At 38.2% G+C, this 22,175-nt stretch overlaps 1 protein-coding gene across 11 annotated transcripts in view; it reads right to left on the bottom strand.

The window, feature by feature from the left end:
- MON2 (MON2 homolog, regulator of endosome-to-Golgi trafficking) overlaps positions 1-22,175 on the bottom strand; it is a 121,973-nt gene that overhangs the window by 74,659 nt on the left and 25,139 nt on the right. For all 11 annotated transcript variants that reach the window (XR_007507645.1, XR_007507646.1, XM_049813843.1 and 8 more), the window contains exons 5-20: positions 17,941-18,070; positions 17,291-17,388; positions 16,497-16,622; positions 15,554-15,748; positions 14,689-14,813; positions 14,158-14,297; positions 11,432-11,585; positions 8,554-8,786; positions 7,154-7,235; positions 6,250-6,431; positions 4,892-5,004; positions 4,172-4,276; positions 3,845-3,925; positions 3,684-3,757; positions 3,515-3,605; positions 2,086-2,187 (exon numbers count right to left, since the gene is read on the bottom strand). Coding sequence is in view for 9 of the 11 variants with exons in the window: in XM_049813843.1 (XP_049669800.1) it covers positions 2,086-2,187; positions 3,515-3,605; positions 3,684-3,757; positions 3,845-3,925; positions 4,172-4,276; positions 4,892-5,004; positions 6,250-6,431; positions 7,154-7,235; positions 8,554-8,786; positions 11,432-11,585; positions 14,158-14,297; positions 14,689-14,813; positions 15,554-15,748; positions 16,497-16,622; positions 17,291-17,388; positions 17,941-18,070 (2,031 nt within the window). In the remaining 2 variants the exon portion in view is untranslated. The remainder of the gene's footprint in view (positions 1-2,085; positions 2,188-3,514; positions 3,606-3,683; positions 3,758-3,844; positions 3,926-4,171; positions 4,277-4,891; positions 5,005-6,249; positions 6,432-7,153; positions 7,236-8,553; positions 8,787-11,431; positions 11,586-14,157; positions 14,298-14,688; positions 14,814-15,553; positions 15,749-16,496; positions 16,623-17,290; positions 17,389-17,940; positions 18,071-22,175) is intronic.

The following is a 22,175-nucleotide window of genomic DNA, read 5'->3' as shown; positions in this document are numbered from 1 at the left end:
ATCTCTAGATGATAAAATTAGGTTTAATAGTAAAAAATTCTTATCTTTCGGACAGACATACCTTCTGGATAAGGAAGCAATAGGAAGCAGTGAAAGACACAGAAGGAAACATAATGAAAACCACAGCAGTTCAAGCCAATACATTTTCCAAAATGAATATATTAACTACTAATTCAGATAATGATTGATTAAAAAGCACCAAACAACTCTTCAATGAATGCCTGAAACTCTCACGTTTAACTCAGCCTTAAGCTACTATAAAATTCAAAGTTTCACCTTTCATGCACTGCTTAACATAATCAAGTGAGGAAGCATGACAGTGTCCAACAGAGAAAGCGTCTGCTCTTCTACATTCTCAAATACAGAAAGTAACTACATAGTGAATGTAAAATAAGCCTTACACTCCACTATCTCAAAAACTTGACAAAACAATCGCATACACTATTTCAAGCTTAGGTTTCAAATGCATGTCTTCACTTCTCTTTGTATTCCTAATTAACTAAACCTAATAGTTTTACCAATCACTTTTTTCAGGACAGAAAAATTAAAAACATTGTGCACATCCATTGCATAGATACCTAGTATGAACTGCACTCCCATACCTGATACATTACCATCAAACAAATAAGGTAAGTCTACAGTCTCATTGACCTCTACATAATTATTTACACCCACCCTTCCAGCCCTAGATCAGGTCGTGTGAGAAACCAGAATCAAATTCCAAGGCAGGATCATAACAACGGCTGATACTTTTGGTTGGTGGACCATTCTCTTAGCCACTAGCCAAACTGAAAAGGAGGACAATGCAGTAGAGCTAGCTTCATGTTAAAAAATGCAGACAAGAAATAGCTACCATCCTGTATTACTTATATTTTTGTTATCTTATATAAAAGAAGAGAGAATTTGAATTACTTCATGATGCTCTGAATCTGACCAGATAATCAGTTCCAGAGACAGGGAATGAATTCTTCCCTCAGGTTGTGTTTAATTGAATTTGCAGATGGTGTTTTCTCCTTCCTTATTCTACCTCGACGACTCAGGTTTAAAAGGAAATAAGGCAGTACTTGAAAAGAAATTGAAATAGACTGTGTAATTCCTACAAAGCAGTGGCAAATACCCACAATGGGTAACAGGCTGAAACAGACTGCTTACTAGATGAAAACAGAGTCTCAAGATGTGGATGGTGAACCTTATTGTCTGAGAGGGCAAAAAAAAAAAGACAAGAGAAAGAGATGCCTGTGCTTTAAGTGTTTAAACCCCTAACTATCCAAATTTCTTTTCCCAGATAAAAGATTATGTGGAGATGATCTCCATAAATAAGGTTAGAGATGTCCAATCCTTAACACCTTGAAATAATGGACTGGTTCTAAGGAAATGTCTGATAGCTTTTCGTCCTCATTTTCCATAAAGTTTCTCCTTTACCCACTTAAATCAGGCCCTGTTCTTGCATTTCACTCTTCTACATATCTGTGTAGAGAATTAAAACTTTAGAATTACATTCCATCACCTGTTTTTAGTTTCAAATTCATAATTTAAGATTTTTTTTTCCCTTGCTGAAGCATATTTTTCATGTTGAAGTTACAATACTTAAGAAATTGATATAGGACTATGACACCTATTTTTCTATTTGTACAGCATTCTCTTAAAGAGACTATTCAAAAAGTTGGCTTAAACATATTTTAAAACGAACAAATCCTTTGTTAGTAAATCTAATGACTTCAATCTGTCCGGATATCTTAAAATCTTCCTAGATATTTGTACTATGTGAATCCAAAGTGAAACGTGTTTGTGTTACCTTAATTATAACACATATATGAAGTATAATAAATTGATCATTTTAAACATTGCCGTATTTAAAACGTATAAAGACTCACAGCACCAGAAACACAAAGTCAATAAAAGATATTAAAATATTGGAATTTAAATAAATAAATTCACTTTAAAATCCAAATTGTGATGCCTTCAAGTTGCAAAAACAAAGTGCATAAACCAAAACATGTAAATTACACTTTAAAAATGCATCTCCACAAGATCTTTATTAATACAAACTAAGTTCTAGTACTACTGATAAAAGCAGTTACTTACCTCCAGAAGATGACCCGTCAGAGGTCTCCAAAGAATCTCAATCCTGTGCATGTTAACTAGTCCTGTTTCCAGTAATTTCGCAACAGCAAAAAGCGATGGTTCCTTAATAAAATGGAATTTGAACACATGACTTTGAGGTAACTCAGATAACATCAGAGCCTTTCACTACATTATAATTTATAATTTAAGGTACAACTGATCTCAGTGAAGTACTGTATTTTGTAGGCTGTGAATGCTGTCAAAACAGCTTAGGAAGCATGGCTGGGAAGCTTCCACAGCATCTGCAGTACTTCATGAGAAGCCACAAGGGGGTAGCAAAGGCATACCGTGAAGAACACTTCTTTTGTAATTTTTCATACAGTTTTCTCCAAGTTTGAAAATAACCAGAGCATTGATACTCCTTTAAAAACTCTCATTTTTACATAGTCCTCCCTCCAAACAATTTTATAACATACTTTACTAGCAAAATAGCCTTTTTCTCCATCACAACTTTTAAAGTTAAAATTATGTATCAGCAAACAATATAGAGTATTTCATTTAAGAATACCCTTATGCTTTATATTCCATTGGCTTAAAAAATGCCCTGCAGGACTATTATAAATTTCCCATTCATCAAATACATATGCAAATATCTGCGATCAGCTTATTTTTTAAAAAAAAATTTTTTAAATCAACAAATAGCCAAAATGACTGTTGTGCTGGAATTATTCTCTGTTCCCGTTTCTGCTAATTTTTTAATTTTCATTTGCAACTGATTTTAAACACAAATTTTGCTTATCTTAATTCATTCTCTGTTGTTATAATTGTCAAATATTATGATGATGACAGAAAATATGCTTTATCTCTAGTGTAATAGATCACGGAAAAACTCTCAGAAACTCTCCTGTGGGATCAGATTATGACTAGGAGAATATATACTCAATTTTATTCAATCATGGGGTCTTTAACCTTTCTGGGCTAAAGGTTGTTTACTGAGGCTGACAGGAGTACTATAATTTTTCCAAGTAAATATGAATGATCAGGGGTTTTTTAATGTCTAAATTGTCAGGCTTTTTCTGAAGTATTTAATAAAAGAAAAATGAAATTAAAATGAGCGCCTTGCAGAACATACTGTGCTATTCAGAATCCCTAACCTCTGAAATTACACAGGCTTTTAAAAGTTTTATCCACCCACAATATGATTAATAGAAACACATGACATTCCTTAGTTAACAAAACACTTAGCAGGAACATAATGAGAATGTTCAGAGTAACCGTATGAACCATTATAAACAAGACATTCTCTGTTTCATAATTTATCTCTTACTCTAGAGTATCAAATGTATTACTGTCTTAACATTAGAAATAGTTAACTTAAAGGATAAATGTACAAGTCTTCTGCCTGTTTCACAAAAACATCTAAAAAGGAAATAAAGAACTCTTTTTATACCTTATTGTTTCCATAGGCCATATCCATGGCTTCCAGAGACAAGGAGCAAAGGGCATTTATTAAGTGATGTAAAGACACATCGTCAAGGTACCTGAAAAATAACAGCTATCAAAACACTGCCTAGTTTGATATACATGCATTATTTTAATTACAAGATAAGGTTTCTTACTGTGAGCTTTCAAAAAGCCTTGAAAGTATGTTGGATATAACTGGCAGATCAGTCATAACTGCTGTAGTCAGAACCTGGAAAAAGAGACAGAAATGTGTCTTACAGATTGCAATAGAAAATACTGCATAATCATTAACTGTAAAATGAATAATCATGCTTACTGTGCTGGGCCCTTCTACAGCTCTCCCAGGTTTTAATGCACCCCCAACACCAGGCTTCAGTCCCAGAATCCACACAAGATGCTGCAATACAAAAAGATCATTTTCAGCAGAAAAGCCTTTTCAGGCAGAGAGGAAACTAACATTGTGCTTGACCTATCTGGCAGCCTTCCAGCCAAACAGAATTCAAGGGAAATGCTACAGTACTTACTCAAGGCAATTCAAAGTACACCATGAGTAGAATCAAAGCTTCTTCTATGGCTCACATTAAAAAAAAACTCAAACCCAAATTACAGCAAAAAAGCAAGGCATAAATATTTCTTATTATACCTGAAGAGTAGCCAGGACAAGTTGCCATGATGTACCAAGAACGGCTCCGTGGCAGTGAGCCAAGTTGAGTAATGTCCTCATACACTGGATATTTTTTGAAGTCAGCTAAAAAAAACAAACAAACAAACAAACAAAAACCAAAACAAATGACCACACAATTTTTATTATTCTACAACAATAGTGTTTCTAGGAAACCTGCAATTTTTTACTAAATAGCTTAAATATTAAATTTGCTTTGCACTGGTGCAATGTATCTTTTTTAAAGAAGCAGTTCAGTATCTCTCCTTCTTATCTCAGTCTTATCTTGCTGGGGTTGAATACGATTTGATCACTGCCCTCTCCTCCCAGCTTCACATTACTGTCAAAGACACAAGTTCAAGTATTCCAGCTTTAAGTGCATCTTCTCCACAAAATCAGTCTATCTTAAAAAAAACAAATAAGTGAACCTTCACAAACAGGCGCATAACAGAGCTGAGCCCTAGGGTTTTCAAACGGAATGGATGGGAGCTGCTGAGCTAAGAGGCAGATAACAAGAGTAAGTCTTCTTTACAGTTAGAGAACTTTGCTGTCCAGGGCTGTTCCAAACTAAAAGCTTAGAATAGTATTTCAGATAACCATTATTTGTCAGAATGCTGTTTATCTGTTGTCTAGTTTTGAGACACATTGAGATGCAGAAAGAAGCAGTTAAGCAGGATGAGATGGCTTACAAGTTGTACTTACCATTACTGTTCCCTGTGGCTGAAGAGCTAAGGGTTGCCCTACTGCTACAACTTGCTGATGAGACTCACTTGAGGGACTGATCATTTGAACATTCTGTCCCTGAATGGAATATGCTAGAGGAAAATTGAAAATAAAAGAATCTGAATTTAAAATCCAGTATTTACTTGTAGTAACAATCACTTCCTGGCAAACACACTCCAGAGAATTTTTTCACAGTATTAGCTTTAGGGTAGCTCACTTTGAGACCTTTAGTTGTATTTAGATTATTATGTCATTGCCTTACGGAGTTAAAGGAGCTAGTAATTACTTCTTCTCACTAACGATTAGATATTTCTTGCAATACATTAATACATTTTATGTTGATTATTTGCACTATTTGCACTAAGATACGAGCGTTAGACTATGCCTCAACTCAGGTATCTGTGACAATTGTGTGTAAATGGTATCACTGTGTGCTACCATTGTACTAGTGCACTCAGAAAATGAAGATGTCATAAATGCTATGTCGTGATATTTTTGCAACACAGGACTTCAGTATACCCATTTTATAACTCACCTGTAAAATGAAGAGTAACCTATATAAAATAACTTAAGTTCACTGCTTCATTTCCATAGAGATTAATGTAGCTCAGTCACGTATACTGCTTCACAGACTTACGATCTAGTAATGCACTTAGCTTGTGGGCTGGAGGAAAGGCGCTGGTCCTTGTTTCCAGACTAAGGTATTTTTGTTTTAAATTAAGAGGTCTAATGTTAGGCCCATCTGCATATTCTCCAGGTAGTTGCATTTCTCAGTACATAGTAATTAATTTTCAAAATTAGAAACAGAGTACATCTGCAACTGGCATATCCCATGAATTACAACATTCTCTCAAGATGTGGGAAGCATCAGTTCAACCTCTTGTAAGCTGAACAGAGCCTAGAACTTAAGATCTTCCACTTACATAGTAAGTACTACCATCACTAGACAATTGTAGGAAAGACTGTAGTACACCACAAATGCAGGATGTTCTAGCCAACTCTTAATTACCTGAGTCGCCCAGAGATGTTTTCAGAATTTGCATGCCTTAATGACATCCTAACAGATCTGTTACAATGATAGACAGATCTCTGTAGAATATGAACTTCTGATATATGCTACGCATTCAGGAAGTTTTAGGTTGACTAGAATGATACCCAGCAGATGCTGCAAGACTAATCAGTTCTGGAAAGCAGGCGGTCTAGATCCTGTCTGAGGATTCTAACGATTTAGTATATCCAAATACTACAGTTGCCTATCTTTGCAATCACATCCTGAGAAAATTTGGGTTTAGAGGACAATACATGGAAACACAATTAAGGAAAACCTATATACTTACATTTGCTGGACAGAGCTGCAGTTGTGTTATTTAATACAGTAAGGGCATAGTGAGGAGGCAAGGATCCTTTGCAAATGGCAGTGATAAAGGCATCTCTTGATGTTACAAGACCCAGTCTTCCACAAAGCGCAGCCATGGTCAATTCTGCTTTTAGAATATTTTCAGTGGCAGCTTCATCAGTACTGAAAAGAGTACACATCATTTAGTAAGAATTAATCCATGGCACAGAAGCAGGCACCTAAACAAAACTGAAAGCAGTGAGAACATATACTTTAAACCTGTCAACACTATAAATACTGGAGAGCAAGCATAACCAATCAACAAAATTCTTCAGAACCACTTCCTATAAAACTGGTCTTTAGTTTTGACTGACTTGGCAAAGGAGACTATGAGGAGGTATTTAACACTAATTTCAGAAAATGGTGTTTGATAACAAAAGACTCTTTGAAAGAGACAATCAAGTTACCAAAGTTATTACCTAGTAAACAGCTTTTCCACTTCAAAGACTGCATAGTACTAACAAGTACTAAGACACTATTTAGTCTCTTATCAACAGTAATCAGGACATAGGTAGAATCACTTCAATGTGTTGAAACATTCACTCAAAGTAAAAAGGAGTAAAAATAATGTAATGGTTTAAGTGCAAGCTTTTGAAAATGTTAATTAATTGTTCTGCATTGAAATACATTAAAGGTTGATGCTAGGCTTCTGGAGACTTCTGTGTCATTTACTCTTAACAGATCCACACTCAGTCTAGCCATCACTAACCCACAAACCTCTCTGCTTTGTTGCCATGAGAAGTGCGCTCTCATAAAACCATCAACTTGACTGGTATCAAGTCAGTTCAACATATAGCTGGGAATGTCATCATTGAAAAAAACAAGAGAAATGAAAGACCAAATACCTTGCATCAAGTAGGAGGGATAAAGCAGCCAGAAGACCACACCAACAAGCATTCACCATTTCTTCCCATACAGCTCTGCTAACTTGAAAGAAATACATATACTTCTTTATAGCAGAAACACAGTATTTTTCTCAATAACTTTCAATTATATCACAAACAAAATGCTTCCTACGGCACCTTTTGAAGTGCATTTTTATATGCATGTTTACACAGACACATATGTGTGTATATACAAAGACACTCACACCAGTACCATTTAAGGAGCTGCATTTAAAGTAACACTGCTAAAGTAAAAATGTCACCAAGGCAATGCTTATTCTAAATTACACCAGCATCACCCACCACACACACACAAAAGCCCCAAACCTTAGAGGTATACATAACTATTTTTAATCTTTGACTGTAAAAATAAACATTCAGAAGTGTATAAATGTGGGGCAAGAAACTCACAGCAATTTTGCAGCGAAGGAAAAAATACTCTCCCCTGGTAGTGATAATTCTCCGTATTTTTTCATTTCTTTAATAGGAAAAAAATACAGGTCCAACAGACCTATAACCTGCCCCGAGCCCGGGCTGAGCCGGTGCTGCCTGCAGCACCACGGAGAGCTCCACAGCGCCCGAGGCCGCGGGCAGCGCTCGGGACAAACCCCGTCCGTCCGTCCGTCCATCCGACCCGCTGCACCGGAGGGGCCGCGGTACCGACCGCTGCGCTATGGTCTCTGCTTCCCGGGACACAAGCCGAAACCACTCCAGAGAGCCAAGTCTTTCTGTACGTACGTGTACAGACTCCTCGCATGGTGCACAAAATACAAGCCTCAGTTCCTACTAGTTCTGCTTTTCAAGAAGTTCTTCCCTAAATACTGCAATCTTGTTTAAAATCTCTCCATTAAAATGATCATCTTTTTATCTTGTTACTAGAAATACATTTTTCTTTTAACGTGGTCATAACTGCCAAATTTCTCTCCGTCAGGTTGTCTCTTGCGACCTTGGATGTCAGTGTTAAGCAGAATTAAGGACACAGAAGAGCAGAACAGTAGTTCTGGAGAACAGAATGCCTGTTCTCTCTCCCTCACATCCCATGCACATACACGTAAAACAGCATTAATAGACCACAAGGAGTCTATGGCCAAGGTGCTATAAGGACCAAGGACAGAAGCAGTACTTCAAGTCAAGTATTTATTTTTTTTTAGAGACTACTGCTGTCCCATTACGCAAAAGAAAACCCAAAAAAACCAAATCCACAAAACACCACACCAACCCCCCCCAACCAAAACCCACTTCATTAAAAGTTTTAATATACGATTTAGAAACAATAAATTTAAGCAACAAAGCATGAACTATTTTAATCCTGCTTTATGTAAAACTGCTGTATTTTATATAGTGTTTGCATTTTCAAATACCTAGTTCTTTCTCTGTTTGGTCAGATACAGACTGCAAGTCTTGCTGCTCTGAAGACTGTGCTGGTAATGAAGTTGTCTCTGTTGTGCTTTGACTGACTGTTTCTGCCTCTCCCAACTCTCCTTCAATCATGGTAGTGATACCACGGACAAGATCCAGTAAACAGTGAAATGCCACTGACATGGCATAGCCTTCAGGAATCGTAGGTGGCTCTACTTTGTCCAGCATTTCCAAACTAAAAAAAATGAAAGCATGACAGGCATGTAATAGTACCACTGTGATTAAAAACAGTAACAAAGAACAAGATTCCAAATGAATGTTAAGTACAAACAGGCCCCAAACACTATCCTTCAAGATTTATAGCAATTCAAGAAAAAAAATTCCTTGATTAATCAAGTCATTAAGTAAAAGAGTAAATGAGTCACTATATAAAATAGTAAATGAAAGGGTACAAACCCTGAGCACTGTATTTAGATCTGCAAATAAATATTTTAAAAAATTAACACACGTAAGCAAGCATCACTGAACGAATTATTCTACTTATATTATTATTTTACTTCAAGCCACTGCAACAGAACCTATTCAGAACACAAGGACATAGGAACAACAGAGGAAATAGGTCAGGAAGTCATGACACTGTCAACATAGTTATAACAAATTGAGAACAATCAGATGTTCCATTATTATCTTTGAGTCCATATGACCAGAAAAGCCTGTCATAGCTAGATAATATATGACCAAATATTCATCACCTACATGCATAGGTAAACAATGGAAGATATTTGTACAAAGAGTAAATGTCTACATGATTCACTGCTGAAAACCATTCAATTAAAACATCACTATGCTGGAACTGCAGCCTCATTGCTGCTTTTCTTCATATTTTACTTTAAATGTACATAAAGCACTGCGGAGTTACAAATCCAGCAGGAAATAGATTGTAGCTGCCACAGCAGCAGCAACTACACAAAGGAGAGACAGTCTGTTACAAAAACTACCTGCTACCCCAACAACCACTATTTCATCATTTGCTCTACAAACTTCTCTTTAAAAGGGCCAGGCATTCCAGCTACTATATACCAAAGACACTTTTGTACTGTAGTGTCACCACTCTTTTCTGCACAAAGGAGTTTCCTTCTCCCAAACACATAACACTTCAGTTATTATCTCTAATTTCCTGAAGATGGCTGCCTTAGATATCTGGGAGCATAGGCACTATAGGGAAATCAAATGGTCAACATTTCACCCTCTGTCTACAAGTAAGTGTGTACATATCTATGGCTCTGTTAAAATTATTAATGGGTTTTATAGTTACAATGTACCTGTGAGGTAGAGGTCATGTACTCTTACTTTCAAAGACTGCAAAGCAAACTGCTGAATAAATGAAGTGAGTTGTTACAGTTACATGGGAATGGCCATGAAAAATTTTGAATAATCTTTGTCTATTCCTCTAAAAAATACTTACTTCCTCATGTAAAGAGGAAGACAAGGCATAGTGGTCTGGGAAGAGACAGGCCCACACTGACAAAAAGACTCTGCTAGCTCTGTTCACAATTCTTATCTTCAGTTAAATCATTGTGTAGAAGTACTAGATGTGGCCATTGTCTGAAAATCTAATGGCAGCAGTAAGAGAGAATCAGTGCTAGGATGCGACCCAAATCTACAGTTACAGTTAGTCATTGCCTTATATGCAAGGATGGCAAATGTACAAGATAGGAGAAAAACTGCTGACATGACATGCTAGCGACAACTCTGCAATCTTACACAAAAGAAAAAAAGAATGCAAAAATTACTCAGAGGGAATCATGGAGTCACTAAGGGATCCAAAGGTAAAGACACAAGCAAGTTCAGTGCAGCACAGGAGACTGTGATGGTGACTGCAATGTCCTTGAGCCAGTTAAGAATATAAAGTAAGAGAAAAGGCAGAAAAAAGCAGGAGGTGTTATTAGCTGGCCAAAGCATGACCTAGCTTTCATCCACTTTTGTTAAAAATTTGCATTTCCTGAGAACAGTCAGGTAATCTAAAATAACATTCGTGGCCACTGCTGGAACAAAAAGCCAAGTCAACACATAACAAGTTAAACTATTGAAATCTGAGGATGAATTTGTCCTTCTGAGTCTCAAAGACAGAAAAAGGAGTTTCTACCTTAAAAAAAGTATTGAGATCCAGGCTATTTGCTGATTTCACTGAGTATTATTTGTATGCCAAAATTTCACGGGCTGTACAAGTAACTTTCAATTTGGAAGAGATTGATCTTCAATGGTCATGAAAAAAATTCCACTATTTCAAAAGTAATGTAGTATTCACAGCTCTAAACTGAGAGCACCATCTCCATTATACAAAGTCACGACAAAATAATTGGTCACTCTAAGAAGCATTCACAGTCTAACCTTCATATATAGGTCAATATATTGTTTGGAATAACAACCTGGCCAATATCTACCACAATATCCCGTTCAATAAAAACTGTAAATACAGTAAAGCTGGTGTAAGAAAGCTATTTTTCACTCCCACTGCTGTCCCATTTGCTTAATGCCCCTAATATTTGCCATTACACAACCCAGCAAAAGATATTCTAATATTGTTATATACTGTAGTGAGGCCTAAAAGTGAAGAGTTAATACAGCAACAGTATGATAGAAAAAAAATCCAACAGATGCTAAAGCCATAGGGGACATTTGGATCAGAATCCAGAGCATTCATACAAAACAGCAAAAAAACAGAACACCTCATGGCACCAACAAAAAGAAAATCCATAATACACTTCAATGCCAGAGAAATCAAGACCTCAATATTCACTAATAAAAAAATCCTTAAACCATCAAGTTGGATATTAAAACATTTCTTATATACATTTTCAAAAAGATAGAGGTACTTACTAGGTAGCTTTAGCACTGCCTTGTACTGTTACATTCAGGATAGGTATCCAAGTGCCTCTGTACTCAAAAGCAGGTAGTACAGTTGCACCTCCTCCCATTCCAAGCACTCCCGGGTTAGTCTGTGCTGAGCCAGTATTCCCCGATGCATTGCTTCCTGTTCCAAAAAAACAAAGTGATAAAATTAACCAATCTAATTTTAGTGATCAGCAAACATCCTTTTTCTATATTTAATTTTTAAGTTGAGATACACGGATTAATATGAGATGCCCTGCTCAATAACAGAAACCAACAACACAATTTTTGAGCTCCCTCTGCTGTCTAAAACACGATCTTATGTGCAAAGCAATCAGTTCAAGAAGCACAGTTGATTGATGCCAACTGCCTTATTTTCAGCCAGAATACAATGTTTCTCTGAAACGTACAGCAGCATTCATAAGATTCTGTGAACGAAGTAAACTTACATGGTCTCAATAAAACAATATATATTTTAGTGAAGAATCTGACAGATATTTAAAAGTTAAGGATTATTTGAATAGTTGCATCTAGAACTCAGTAGTAGGAAAGAGAGGTTAATCATTCCAAGGAAAGAGATCAACACAAACTTTAAAGATTTCAGAAATGTAAAAGTTCTCAAAGAGAACTGCAACGTTTGAATCTGTTCCATGCCAAGGTAGAAGAAAACAAACCACACCAGGGAAGAGCTGACAACGTGCCAACCAACAGCTAGGAGGAAACAAACGTTGGTTCCAATTCAAGAAGCCAAAAAAAAGCAAATAAAAGGACAAGGAATTCTGTATATATAAGACTTGCTACATATAGAAGGAGGTCTATACTTACTAGGAGTAAGTACCACAAGTTCAGACTCTCTCTGTACAGACAATGGGGAAAGAAGGGCAGAGTTGCCAAGAAGGCAACTCACAGCATGTAATACATCAGTGTAACAACTGCCATTTTCATGTGCTTGCTTTTAACGTGTAGGGAGATTAAACTACTAATTTAGGCAGTATGAATACACATAGAAGCCTATGTATATACTTTAACACAGTAAAGCTTAATAGACTGAAACAACAAAACCATACTGCTAAACAGAAATGGTTAACCGAACACTGCCACTAACACAAACACAGTTATACCGGTGTCATTTTCTGTGATACCACTGAGCAGACACACATAACTATTTTTATATCAACATAACTCCTTAAAGTGGTAAAAAAGCTTACATTACACCAGTATAATAAAAGTGACACAAAACTTAGGTAGATGCAGCATTCAACTTCTATGAAACAGCTACCTTGTTGCAAAACTGAGGCTCAAAGGCCAACTACAGGTGTACAAGACAGCCTGCTACAACAGGACTATCGTTATAATCAGAAGACTCAGTTTGACAGTTAGGCTGCATTGACCTGCTTTTTGCATGTTAGACATGGCCATAGGAGGAAAAGAGGCAGAAAGACAAATGCATGAGAAAGAGACATGAGAAATACTCAGGCAGAAAGAAGTAGTGAAAATGTAAAGGAGAAAACAAACTGGAACAATAAGACAGAGAAATAGCAACAGCACTAAGGGTATGACCCTACTGCAGTGCTGTTTCAAATGAAGGCAAAATTTAAGCTTTCAGGAGAATGACTATTTTAGAGTGGCTTCTTATATGTGCATGTTACACGATGAAAAGCGCTCTCCTGATTTACCTTAAGTGGATTAAACTAACGCAGAAATAATACTGACAGAAATGTTCTATCAGCTTCAATACAGCCAACTATTGAATAATCACTACTGACACAAATTTCTTCACATTATCAATGCTAACACCAACTTGGAATTCAGACTTCATGATTGAACCCTGGAAGGTGTGAGTCTAAACCCAGACTTTTTAATGTTTATTAGCTTAATAGTAGATATGATTGATAATAATTATACTTTATCTGTTTATTATCTCCTTTAAGAGGGCATGTCAAAAGACACCCTTAGAAATTGTTTTTATTTTGTTTGCTGCTGAGGCCTCTGCTTCCAGAACTATGGGAAGAAGCAGAGAGCCTTAACTCGGACATAAACACCTGCAAAAGCATTAACAGGAAGACCATTTCTTCTTCTAGAAATAAAGATATACCTAGTGAAATGCCAAAACCCTGGCTGCAAGAAAAGACAATCAAGTTTAGTTTCAGTAACTGACTGTTTTCAGCTTACAGGAAAAGCAAAGATCATCTGTAAAACACAGATCTTTCTTTCTACCTCCTGGCTTCATCAGTCCAATTTTGCCCCTGAACATACAGAAGAATTAGCTATTGCCTCCCAGGAGGAAGCAAGCACACGCTTTCTTACTACTTCACTTGCATGCTGCCACAAATGACATCCCCACACAAGGAGACAGAAATCAAATTTGTTATAGTCAGAAATTGGAAATAATTCCCCCAGAATTTCCCTCAGAAGAGTAGCGAACCAAGGAGCTTGGTTGCTGTAGAAGCAGATACAAATGCAGCAGCACTGCTCTGCTGACTGTGGACTACATCTTCCCCACAACACAGGTAGATAAAATCACCTGTTGTACCAGACCTGAAAACACTAGTTTTTCCTCAAGCTAGCTTTTCACCTCAATGAACACCTCAATGAACAATGAGCATTAAAGTACAGAACTGTACCAAGCCAAATGTATATACTGAATCAAATCAGAATTCATTATTACAAGAAAATGCTGGAAAATTAAAATGATAGCAAGGACAAAGCTTTACCAGTTTGGTTTGGCATCACTGATGTGTTCCCTGTGCTTGGCACAAGAAATAGTGACTGGATAAAGGACCCCAGTGCATTCACAATATCACGGAAAACTTTTGTGGAATGTTGCTTCATATCATATGATTGACAAAAGGACCTGGAAAGTATTTTATAAAATACAGTAAGTATTTGACTAATTAGGTACTAAACGCATATTTTCCAGCAACTTCCCATCCCCCTCCAATCTGTAGACTAAAAGCACATTTTAACTGCAAGTATTTAGGTAAATAATAATATTTAGTTTTAGGTAAATGCTCCTTTGACACTGGTAAGACCAAGAGGGTTTGGAATACTCAAATAACTATAATTCAGCCCTTCCTGGATAATAAGCATTGCCTAATGCTTTACAAAAAAAATTATCTTGAAGAGTTTATTGCATTTAAGTTTCTAAATATTTACAGTGTTTTAAGAAGCATTTTCCACTGAGGAAAAAAAAAAAGAAAAATTCTTAAATTTTATGTAGAAGGTAAACTTAATATATTTAATACCTTAACAGCTGAGGCTGCACACAAAGCCTGTGAATAGATTCTACCGCAACAGCTCTTAGCCACTGTGGTTTGTCTGCATCCAGAAACTTAACCAGCAACGACAGAAAGATTTCACATTCTGTTACCTAAAAGATACAGTTTATAGCTATTAAATCATAAGAAAAAGGCTCCTACAAAATATTTTCTCCAAAAAACTTCTGTTTCATCTTAGGAGTTCCATCCCAGCAAGTTTTGCACAGGATCTAAAAAACCCCTTCAACAAACATTCACTCAAAATTATATAAAAAGAATACCTAATAATAATAATAATTTTTTTGCCAAGCTAACACCACATATGCAATTGTATTGAAGGAGTTAAATTCCTCACAGATATCGCATTAAAGTTCTTACATGTGCTACAGTAAACCAGTGTAACTGAAAAAAAATCTTTTTTAGCAAATAGCTAAAATTCGTGAGGTTAGAACAGCTGAACATGCGTTTTTTATGCACATTCTGTCAACAGCTTTAGCAACACAAGTCAAAAGCATCTTAGCAAGTATTAACAAGGCACAGCAATTAACATTATCTCAAGCCAGGCAAACAATGTAAGATCAAAAGGTTCCCAAAACTTTAACTGAAAGGCAGTTAAGTACAGAAAAGAGAACAGCTAATCTACTCTGAGAATTTATACAAGCCCATGTTTAATAAAATCATACATGTAGAATACATGTAAACAAATACACATAAGAGGAAAAGAATATTTAGACTTTTCTTCCTTCAGTATACATCAACAGTTCCCAAGAACCAATTTATACTATTTCTGATCACAGTACTGGCACATACACAGAAAAACAGAACTGCATAAAGAAAATTTGAACATTCTTACCAGCAAACTGTAAAACTGCTTAATCAAAACAGAAACTACTCTCAGCAAACGCATGCAGATGGGGAAGTACGGTTTTTCCACTGGTGCTGGGGAAGATGATGTGCTGGAACCTTGCCTGAATTTGATATTTGGGGAGAAGAGCTTTATAACAAGAGGGCATACCCTTTCTTTAAGAAGAAAACTGAATTCCTGATGCTGAAAAAGAAAACACAACAAATTATAAGTAGATATTCTTTAATTGCTACGAGTAGCTCCAATTATGCATCTTATTTACATTTACTGTTATGACCAAGCACTCTGAAGTCATGTAAATGTTGGTAAAAAATTACACACTCAGGAGATGAAAAGGAAGAACGGCAGACACCATTGTAAAGCTACGACAAAGCATGATGAAATGACGTGGTCAGGTTCATACCATGCACCCCTCTTCCTGTATTTTGCAAATTGAAATAGGCTGCTAATACATCATTTATTATATATTTAATTTTTTTATTTAGCTGCTGTCTGCCAAAATGTGTTACTGTAGGATCATGGTGCATTTATATGCAGTAGATCCACACAATTCATAATCCTGATTCTTGCTGCTTTGCAAGTGGGGCGAGGTTAATGTTTTCATAGAAATAACAATGCCATGAACTAAGTTACAGAGCTGTCATAAATCATGCAAGATAAGAAAATGCATCTTTGGAGAAGATATAAATGGCAAAAAAAAAGTGAAACAGTACAACATGCTCGACAAAATGCAAGAATAAAGTGTGTAAAAATAGAAAAAAGTGGACAAAAAGCACACAGTACTTTTATATCATAAAAACCCAACATGTAAAAGCTACAAGTTCTTTTGAAAAGTAGGACTCATGCTAAATTAAAGAGGAGTTAACAAAGTGTAAATTTTACTACCCATGTGAACAAAAGTCTTCCTATTTCCCCTCCAAGAACTACTCACTTGTAAAAACACTTGTGGAAAGTCATTGAGGACTGACTCAAGAAGTTCAAGGCCAAATGTCCGGGTCATTTCTGTCATACCCACGAGCCAGTAGGGAGCATCAGCATTAACTAACTGACAAAGATCCTTAAAAAGAAACACAGTAACATTTACATTTTCTGCACAGTCCTGTACCACCGTAAGTTTTCTGAGTCTACACCAAAATCTACACTCTCTTCCTCTTTTGCAATGAGTAGTTTTCCAATTTCAACATAATTTTTCCTCAAATACTTCTTTTACATAAATTATTAAGCAAAATACTTCTTAAAAGAAATTTTAAACTTTGCTGGTATACTTCTAGCAATTATGTTCATTCCTGTCCTGAAAAATATCTCAAGACCAGTGAGTTTGCTAAGTCAAGAAGATTTTTATTGGCGTGACGAATACGGCTACTACTTTTCATTATATACTTGACTTTAATATACAATACCAAGCACAAGAAGCAAGACTGAACTACAGTAGCAGTGTTTGGTTCATGGAAAAAGAATCTTGAATTTAATGTAGACATGCATGCTTAGCTATTATTTAAGATTTATAGTAAAACATTTTCCTAGGCTGCTTTGTCTTCATTTTCCAATCATCTCCCTGGGATACAGCATTTCATTGTCAATTACAATAAATGCACCATAAGAAAGCCTGAGACTCTGGTTAAGGACCTTGTCAATATGCCAATAGCAAATTTTTGAAATTTCTTACAGAGATGTAGAAGCACCAAGTTGTAACTGCAAATGTATAAATATATGCTCCCCAACTACCTGAAAAAGCATATAAGCATCTTTAGCACATGGCTTCAGTGTACTGACAGATCTTCTGTTACTATTTCCTTGAACTGCAACTGGCTGGTCAATAGCGTCTGTGTAGAAACAAAAATCGGTTTTGTGAACAAAGGAACTGTTGAAAATCAAGTATGCATTAAGTGTTGTTACAAAAAGATTCTAGGAGAACAGTCAGGTAATTCTTCCACAATTTATCATGTCTACAGAAATAAACACAAGATTGAATACCAAAGATCATCAATACCAAGCACTTCTTTCCAATAAATTTTCTCTTCAGAACTACTACTGCCGTGTATTTCACACTCAGTAATCTAAGTTATCTTCACCTCAGATGACACCCTCACCTCAAATTCCTTCACAATACTACCTTGAAGACCAGTTCTCACAACTTGAAAAAAAATCTGGGTTTTATATATTGCCGTACTGACATGGACTGACACAACAGCTAAGGATTAAATCTCCTTTGAATACAAGTAAATGTATAAAAGTCAGTAAAAATTAATAATGCCTGTGATTTTTTTTAATAACATTTATAGACTTTTTACTACTTCTTTATCTGAAAAAGATAAACATCTGATGTGTCCAAAAAACAGGTTAACACAAGCAAGCAGAGCAAGAAGAATGCCCACCTTTGTATCGTTCATCTTCAGCAACCACTCTCTCAAATACAACAGTAACTACCTGCCGCACTGTAGCTGCTGCAGTATTATTTGTTATATTATCTTTTGTGAAGTGCAATCGAAAACAAAGTACAATTGCCTGCAAGAGAAGGGGGGGGGGGGAAATATCACCTTACAACAATATATTTTCATCTTTTAGCTAAGAGTCAAGAAAGCCGATTGAGGAATGCTTTCCACTACAGTTTGTCAAAAGGTTGCCTGAAAAAAAATATTTGTTTTAATAATTTTAAATTTGAAGAATCAGAATAAATTTTATACATTACCCTAGCCAAAAACCTCTTCAGTAATCCTCCCCAAAGGTAATCTAAAGTGGTATTAACTGATGACACTATGATACGCCAATAAAACTACAATCATCATACAGAGACTATACAGTAATCAACCACATAAAACAACTTATATGAATATTAATGTCAAAAGGACATTAGGATTATACAGTTAATCACAGAGAGGTCAGTCAACTCCAAAGCTAAAATACCATTCCTCTCCTATGTTAAACCACAATTTTTTCACAACCATGTTGCCTCAACTGCTATTATTCCTAAGGTGCTCATTTTAATGTGTCATTGTGCCAGCACTGACCTGAATACGGTTTCCCATTGGATTCTGTATTACCTCTAACACGTAAATTAATACTTACTTATTTTATAATGAACTTTGAAAATTAATATCTGTATGTGTAGTGAAACCTGTATTTCTTGTTCTTTTGTCCTTATTCTGTGTTCTTGCACTTCCATGAACCTCAACCACACCCGGCGATAGATTCTTTTTCCTGTAAATGATTTGTGGACCCTGCTCAGATGCTATCCCCATTTTAGTTTGAAATTTTACAACACAATCATACACCTCTGGGCTTTCAGAAGATACTGCACAATTCTCTAGGTGAATCATAGAATCGTTTAGGTTGGAAAACACCTTTAAGATCATTGAGTCCAACCGTTAACCTAAGATTGCCAAGTCCACTACTAAACCATGTCCCTAAGCACCACACCTACATGTCTTTTAAATCCCTCCAGGGATGGTGACTCAACTGCTTCCCTGGGCAGCCTGTTCCAATGCTTGACAACCCTTTCGGTAAAATTTTTTTTCCTAATATCCAGTCTAAACCTCCCCTGGCACAACTTGAGGCCATTTTCTCTCGTCCTATCACTTGTTACTTGGGAGAAGAGACCAGCACCCACCTCACTACACCCTCCTTTCAGGCAGTTGTAGAGAGCGATCAGGTCTCCCCTCAGCCTCCTTTTCTCCAGACGAAACAGCCCCAGCTCCCTCAGCCGCTCCTCATCAGACTTGTGCTCCAGGCCCCTCACCAACTTGGTTGCCCTTCTCTGGACACGCTCCAGCACCTCAAGGTCTTTCTTGTCGTGAGGGGCCCAAAACTGAACACAGGACTCGAGGTGCAGCCTCAACAGTGCCCAGTACAGGGGAACAATCACCTCCCTGTTCCTGCTGGCCACACTATTTCTGATACAGGCCAGGATGCTGTTGGCCTTCTTGGCCACCTGGGCACACTGCTGGCTCGTAGTCAGCCGGCTGTCAACCAGCACCCCCAGGTCTTTCTCTGCCGGGCAGCTTTCCAGCAACTCTTCCCCAAGCCTGTAGCGCTGCATGGGGTTGCTGTGACCCAAGTGCAGGACCCGGCACTTGGCCTTGTTGAACCTCATACACTTGGCCTTGGCCCATCGATTCAGCCTGTCCAGATCCCTCTGTAGAGCCTCCTTACCTTCAAGCAGATCGGCCCTGCCTCCCAGCTTGGTGTGGTCTGCAAACTTACTGGGGGTGCACTCCATCCCCTCATCCAGACCATTGATAAAGATATTAAACAGAACTGGCCCCAACACCGAGCCCTGGGGAACACCACTTGTGACCCGCCACCAACTGGATTTCACCCCATTCACCACCACTCTTTGGGCCCGGCTATCCAGCCAGTTTTTTTACACAGCAAAGAGTACGCATGCCCAGACCACAAGCAGCCAGTTTCTCCAGGAGAGTGCTGTGGGAAACGGTGTCAAAGGCCTTACTTAAGTCCAGGTAGACAACATCCACAGCCTTTCCCTCATCCACTAGTTGGGTCATAGAAGGAGATCAGGTTGGTCAAGCAGGACCTGCCTTTCATGAACCCATGCTGACTGGGCCTGATCCACTGGTTGTCCTGTATGTGCCCCATGATGACACTCAAGACGATCTGCTCCATAACCTTCCCTGGCACCCAAGGTCAGACTGGCAGGCCTGTAATTCCCTGGATCCTCCTTCCAGCCCTTCTTGTATGTGAGCATCACATTTGCTAACTTCCAGTTAACTAGGACCTCCCCAGTTAGCCAGCACTGCTGATAAACAGAAGAGGCTTGGTAAGCTCTTCTGTCAGCCCTCTCAGTTCCCTGGAGTGGATCCCATCCAGCCCCATAGACTAAGTGGTGTAGCAGGTCGCTAACCATTTCCGCTTGGATTACGGGCCTTTCATTCTGTTCCCCATGCCCATCTTCCAGCTCAGGGGCCTGGGCACCCACAGAACAACTGGTCTTACTATTAAAGACTGAGGCAAAGAAGGCATTAAGTTCCTCATCCTTTTCCTCATCCTTTGTCACTATGTTTCCCCCGACATCCAATAAAGGATGGAGATTCTCCTTAGCCGTCCTTTTGTCGCTAATGTATTTCTAGAAACATTCTTAATTGTCTTTTACAGCAGTAGCCAGATGAAATTCTAGTTTGGCTTTGGCCCTTCTAATTTTCTCCCTGCAAAACCTCATGACATCCTTGTAGTCCTCCTGAGAGGCCTGCTCCTTCTTCCAAAGTTCATAAACTCTCCTTTTTTCCCCCCCCGAGTTCCAAACAAAGCTCTCTGTCCAGCCAGGCCAGTGGTCTTCCCTGCCAGCTCGTCTTTTGGCACATGGGGATGGCCTGCTGTGTCATTAAGATTTCCTTCTTGAAGAATGCCCAGCCTTCCTGGACTCCTTTGCCCTTCAGGACTGGCTCCAAAGGGACTCTGTCGACCAGTCTCCTAAACAAGCCAAATCTGCCATCCAGAAGTCCAAGGCAGCAGTTCCGCTGACCCCTGTCTTACTTCTCCAAGAATTGAAAACTCTATCATTTCATGATTGCTATGCCCAAGATGGCCTCCAACCATCACATCACCCACAAGTCCCTCTCTGTTCACAAACAACAGGTATGGCACCTTCCCTAGTTGGCTCACCTACCAGCTGTGTCAGGAGGTTATCTTCCACACACTCCGGGAACCTCCTAGGCTGTTTCCTCTCTGCTATCTTGTATTTCCAGCAGACATCTGGTCAGTTAAGTCCCCCACAAGAACAAGGGCTAGCAATTGTGAGTCTTCTCCCAGACGCTTATAGAATATTTTGTCTGCCTCTTCATCCTGGTTGGGTGGTCTATAACAGACTTCCACCATGATAACTGCCTTGTTGGCCTTCTCCTTGATTCTTACCCATAAACACTCAACTCTATTGTCACCATCGTTAAGCTCTAGACATACAGGGCTACCCCACCACCTCTTCTTCCTTGCTTATCCCTTCTGAAGAGTTTATAGCCAGCCATGGCAGCACTCCAGTTGTGTGAGTCATCCCACCGTGTTTCCATTATGGCAACTATATCATAGCTTTCCTGCTGCACAATGGCTTTCAGCTCCTCCTGTTTGTTGCCCATGCTGTGTGCATTGCTGTAGATGAACTTCAGCTGGGCTACTGATTGCACCACCGTTTGGGAGGGATAAGCCCTACTTCCTACTTGACTGTTCTCAGGTGCTTCCGTGGTTTCTAACACACCAATAACCCTTGCATCTTTGCTGCTACATGGATCTCCATCCCCTACCTCCACTGAGATGGCAGACCAAAGGACCTTGCTAGCGTACCATCCCTCGAACACTGGCATGCTGTCCCCCACACTTCCCTCTAGTAAGTGAGTCTGGTTTTATCCCCTTCCCCCTTCAAATCTAGTTTAAAGCTCTTTCAGTGACCTCTGCTAACTCCTGTGCAAAGATCCTTTTCCCCCTTTGAGACAGGTGTACCCTGTCTGTTGCCAGTAGGGCTGGTGTCTTGTAAACCAAGCCATGATCAAAAAACCACAAAATTCTGCCAGTGACACCAGGCTCAGAGGTAGGTACTGATCTGCTGGCTCTTCCTGTTTCTTCCCTCATCATTCCCTGCAACTGGAAGGATAGAGGAGAACACCAC

This window comes from Accipiter gentilis, chromosome 11 (assembly GCF_929443795.1).
Source record: "Accipiter gentilis chromosome 11, bAccGen1.1, whole genome shotgun sequence".
Taxonomy (NCBI): domain Eukaryota; kingdom Metazoa; phylum Chordata; class Aves; order Accipitriformes; family Accipitridae; genus Astur; species Astur gentilis.
This window is presented reverse-complemented; position numbering and strand designations above follow the sequence as displayed.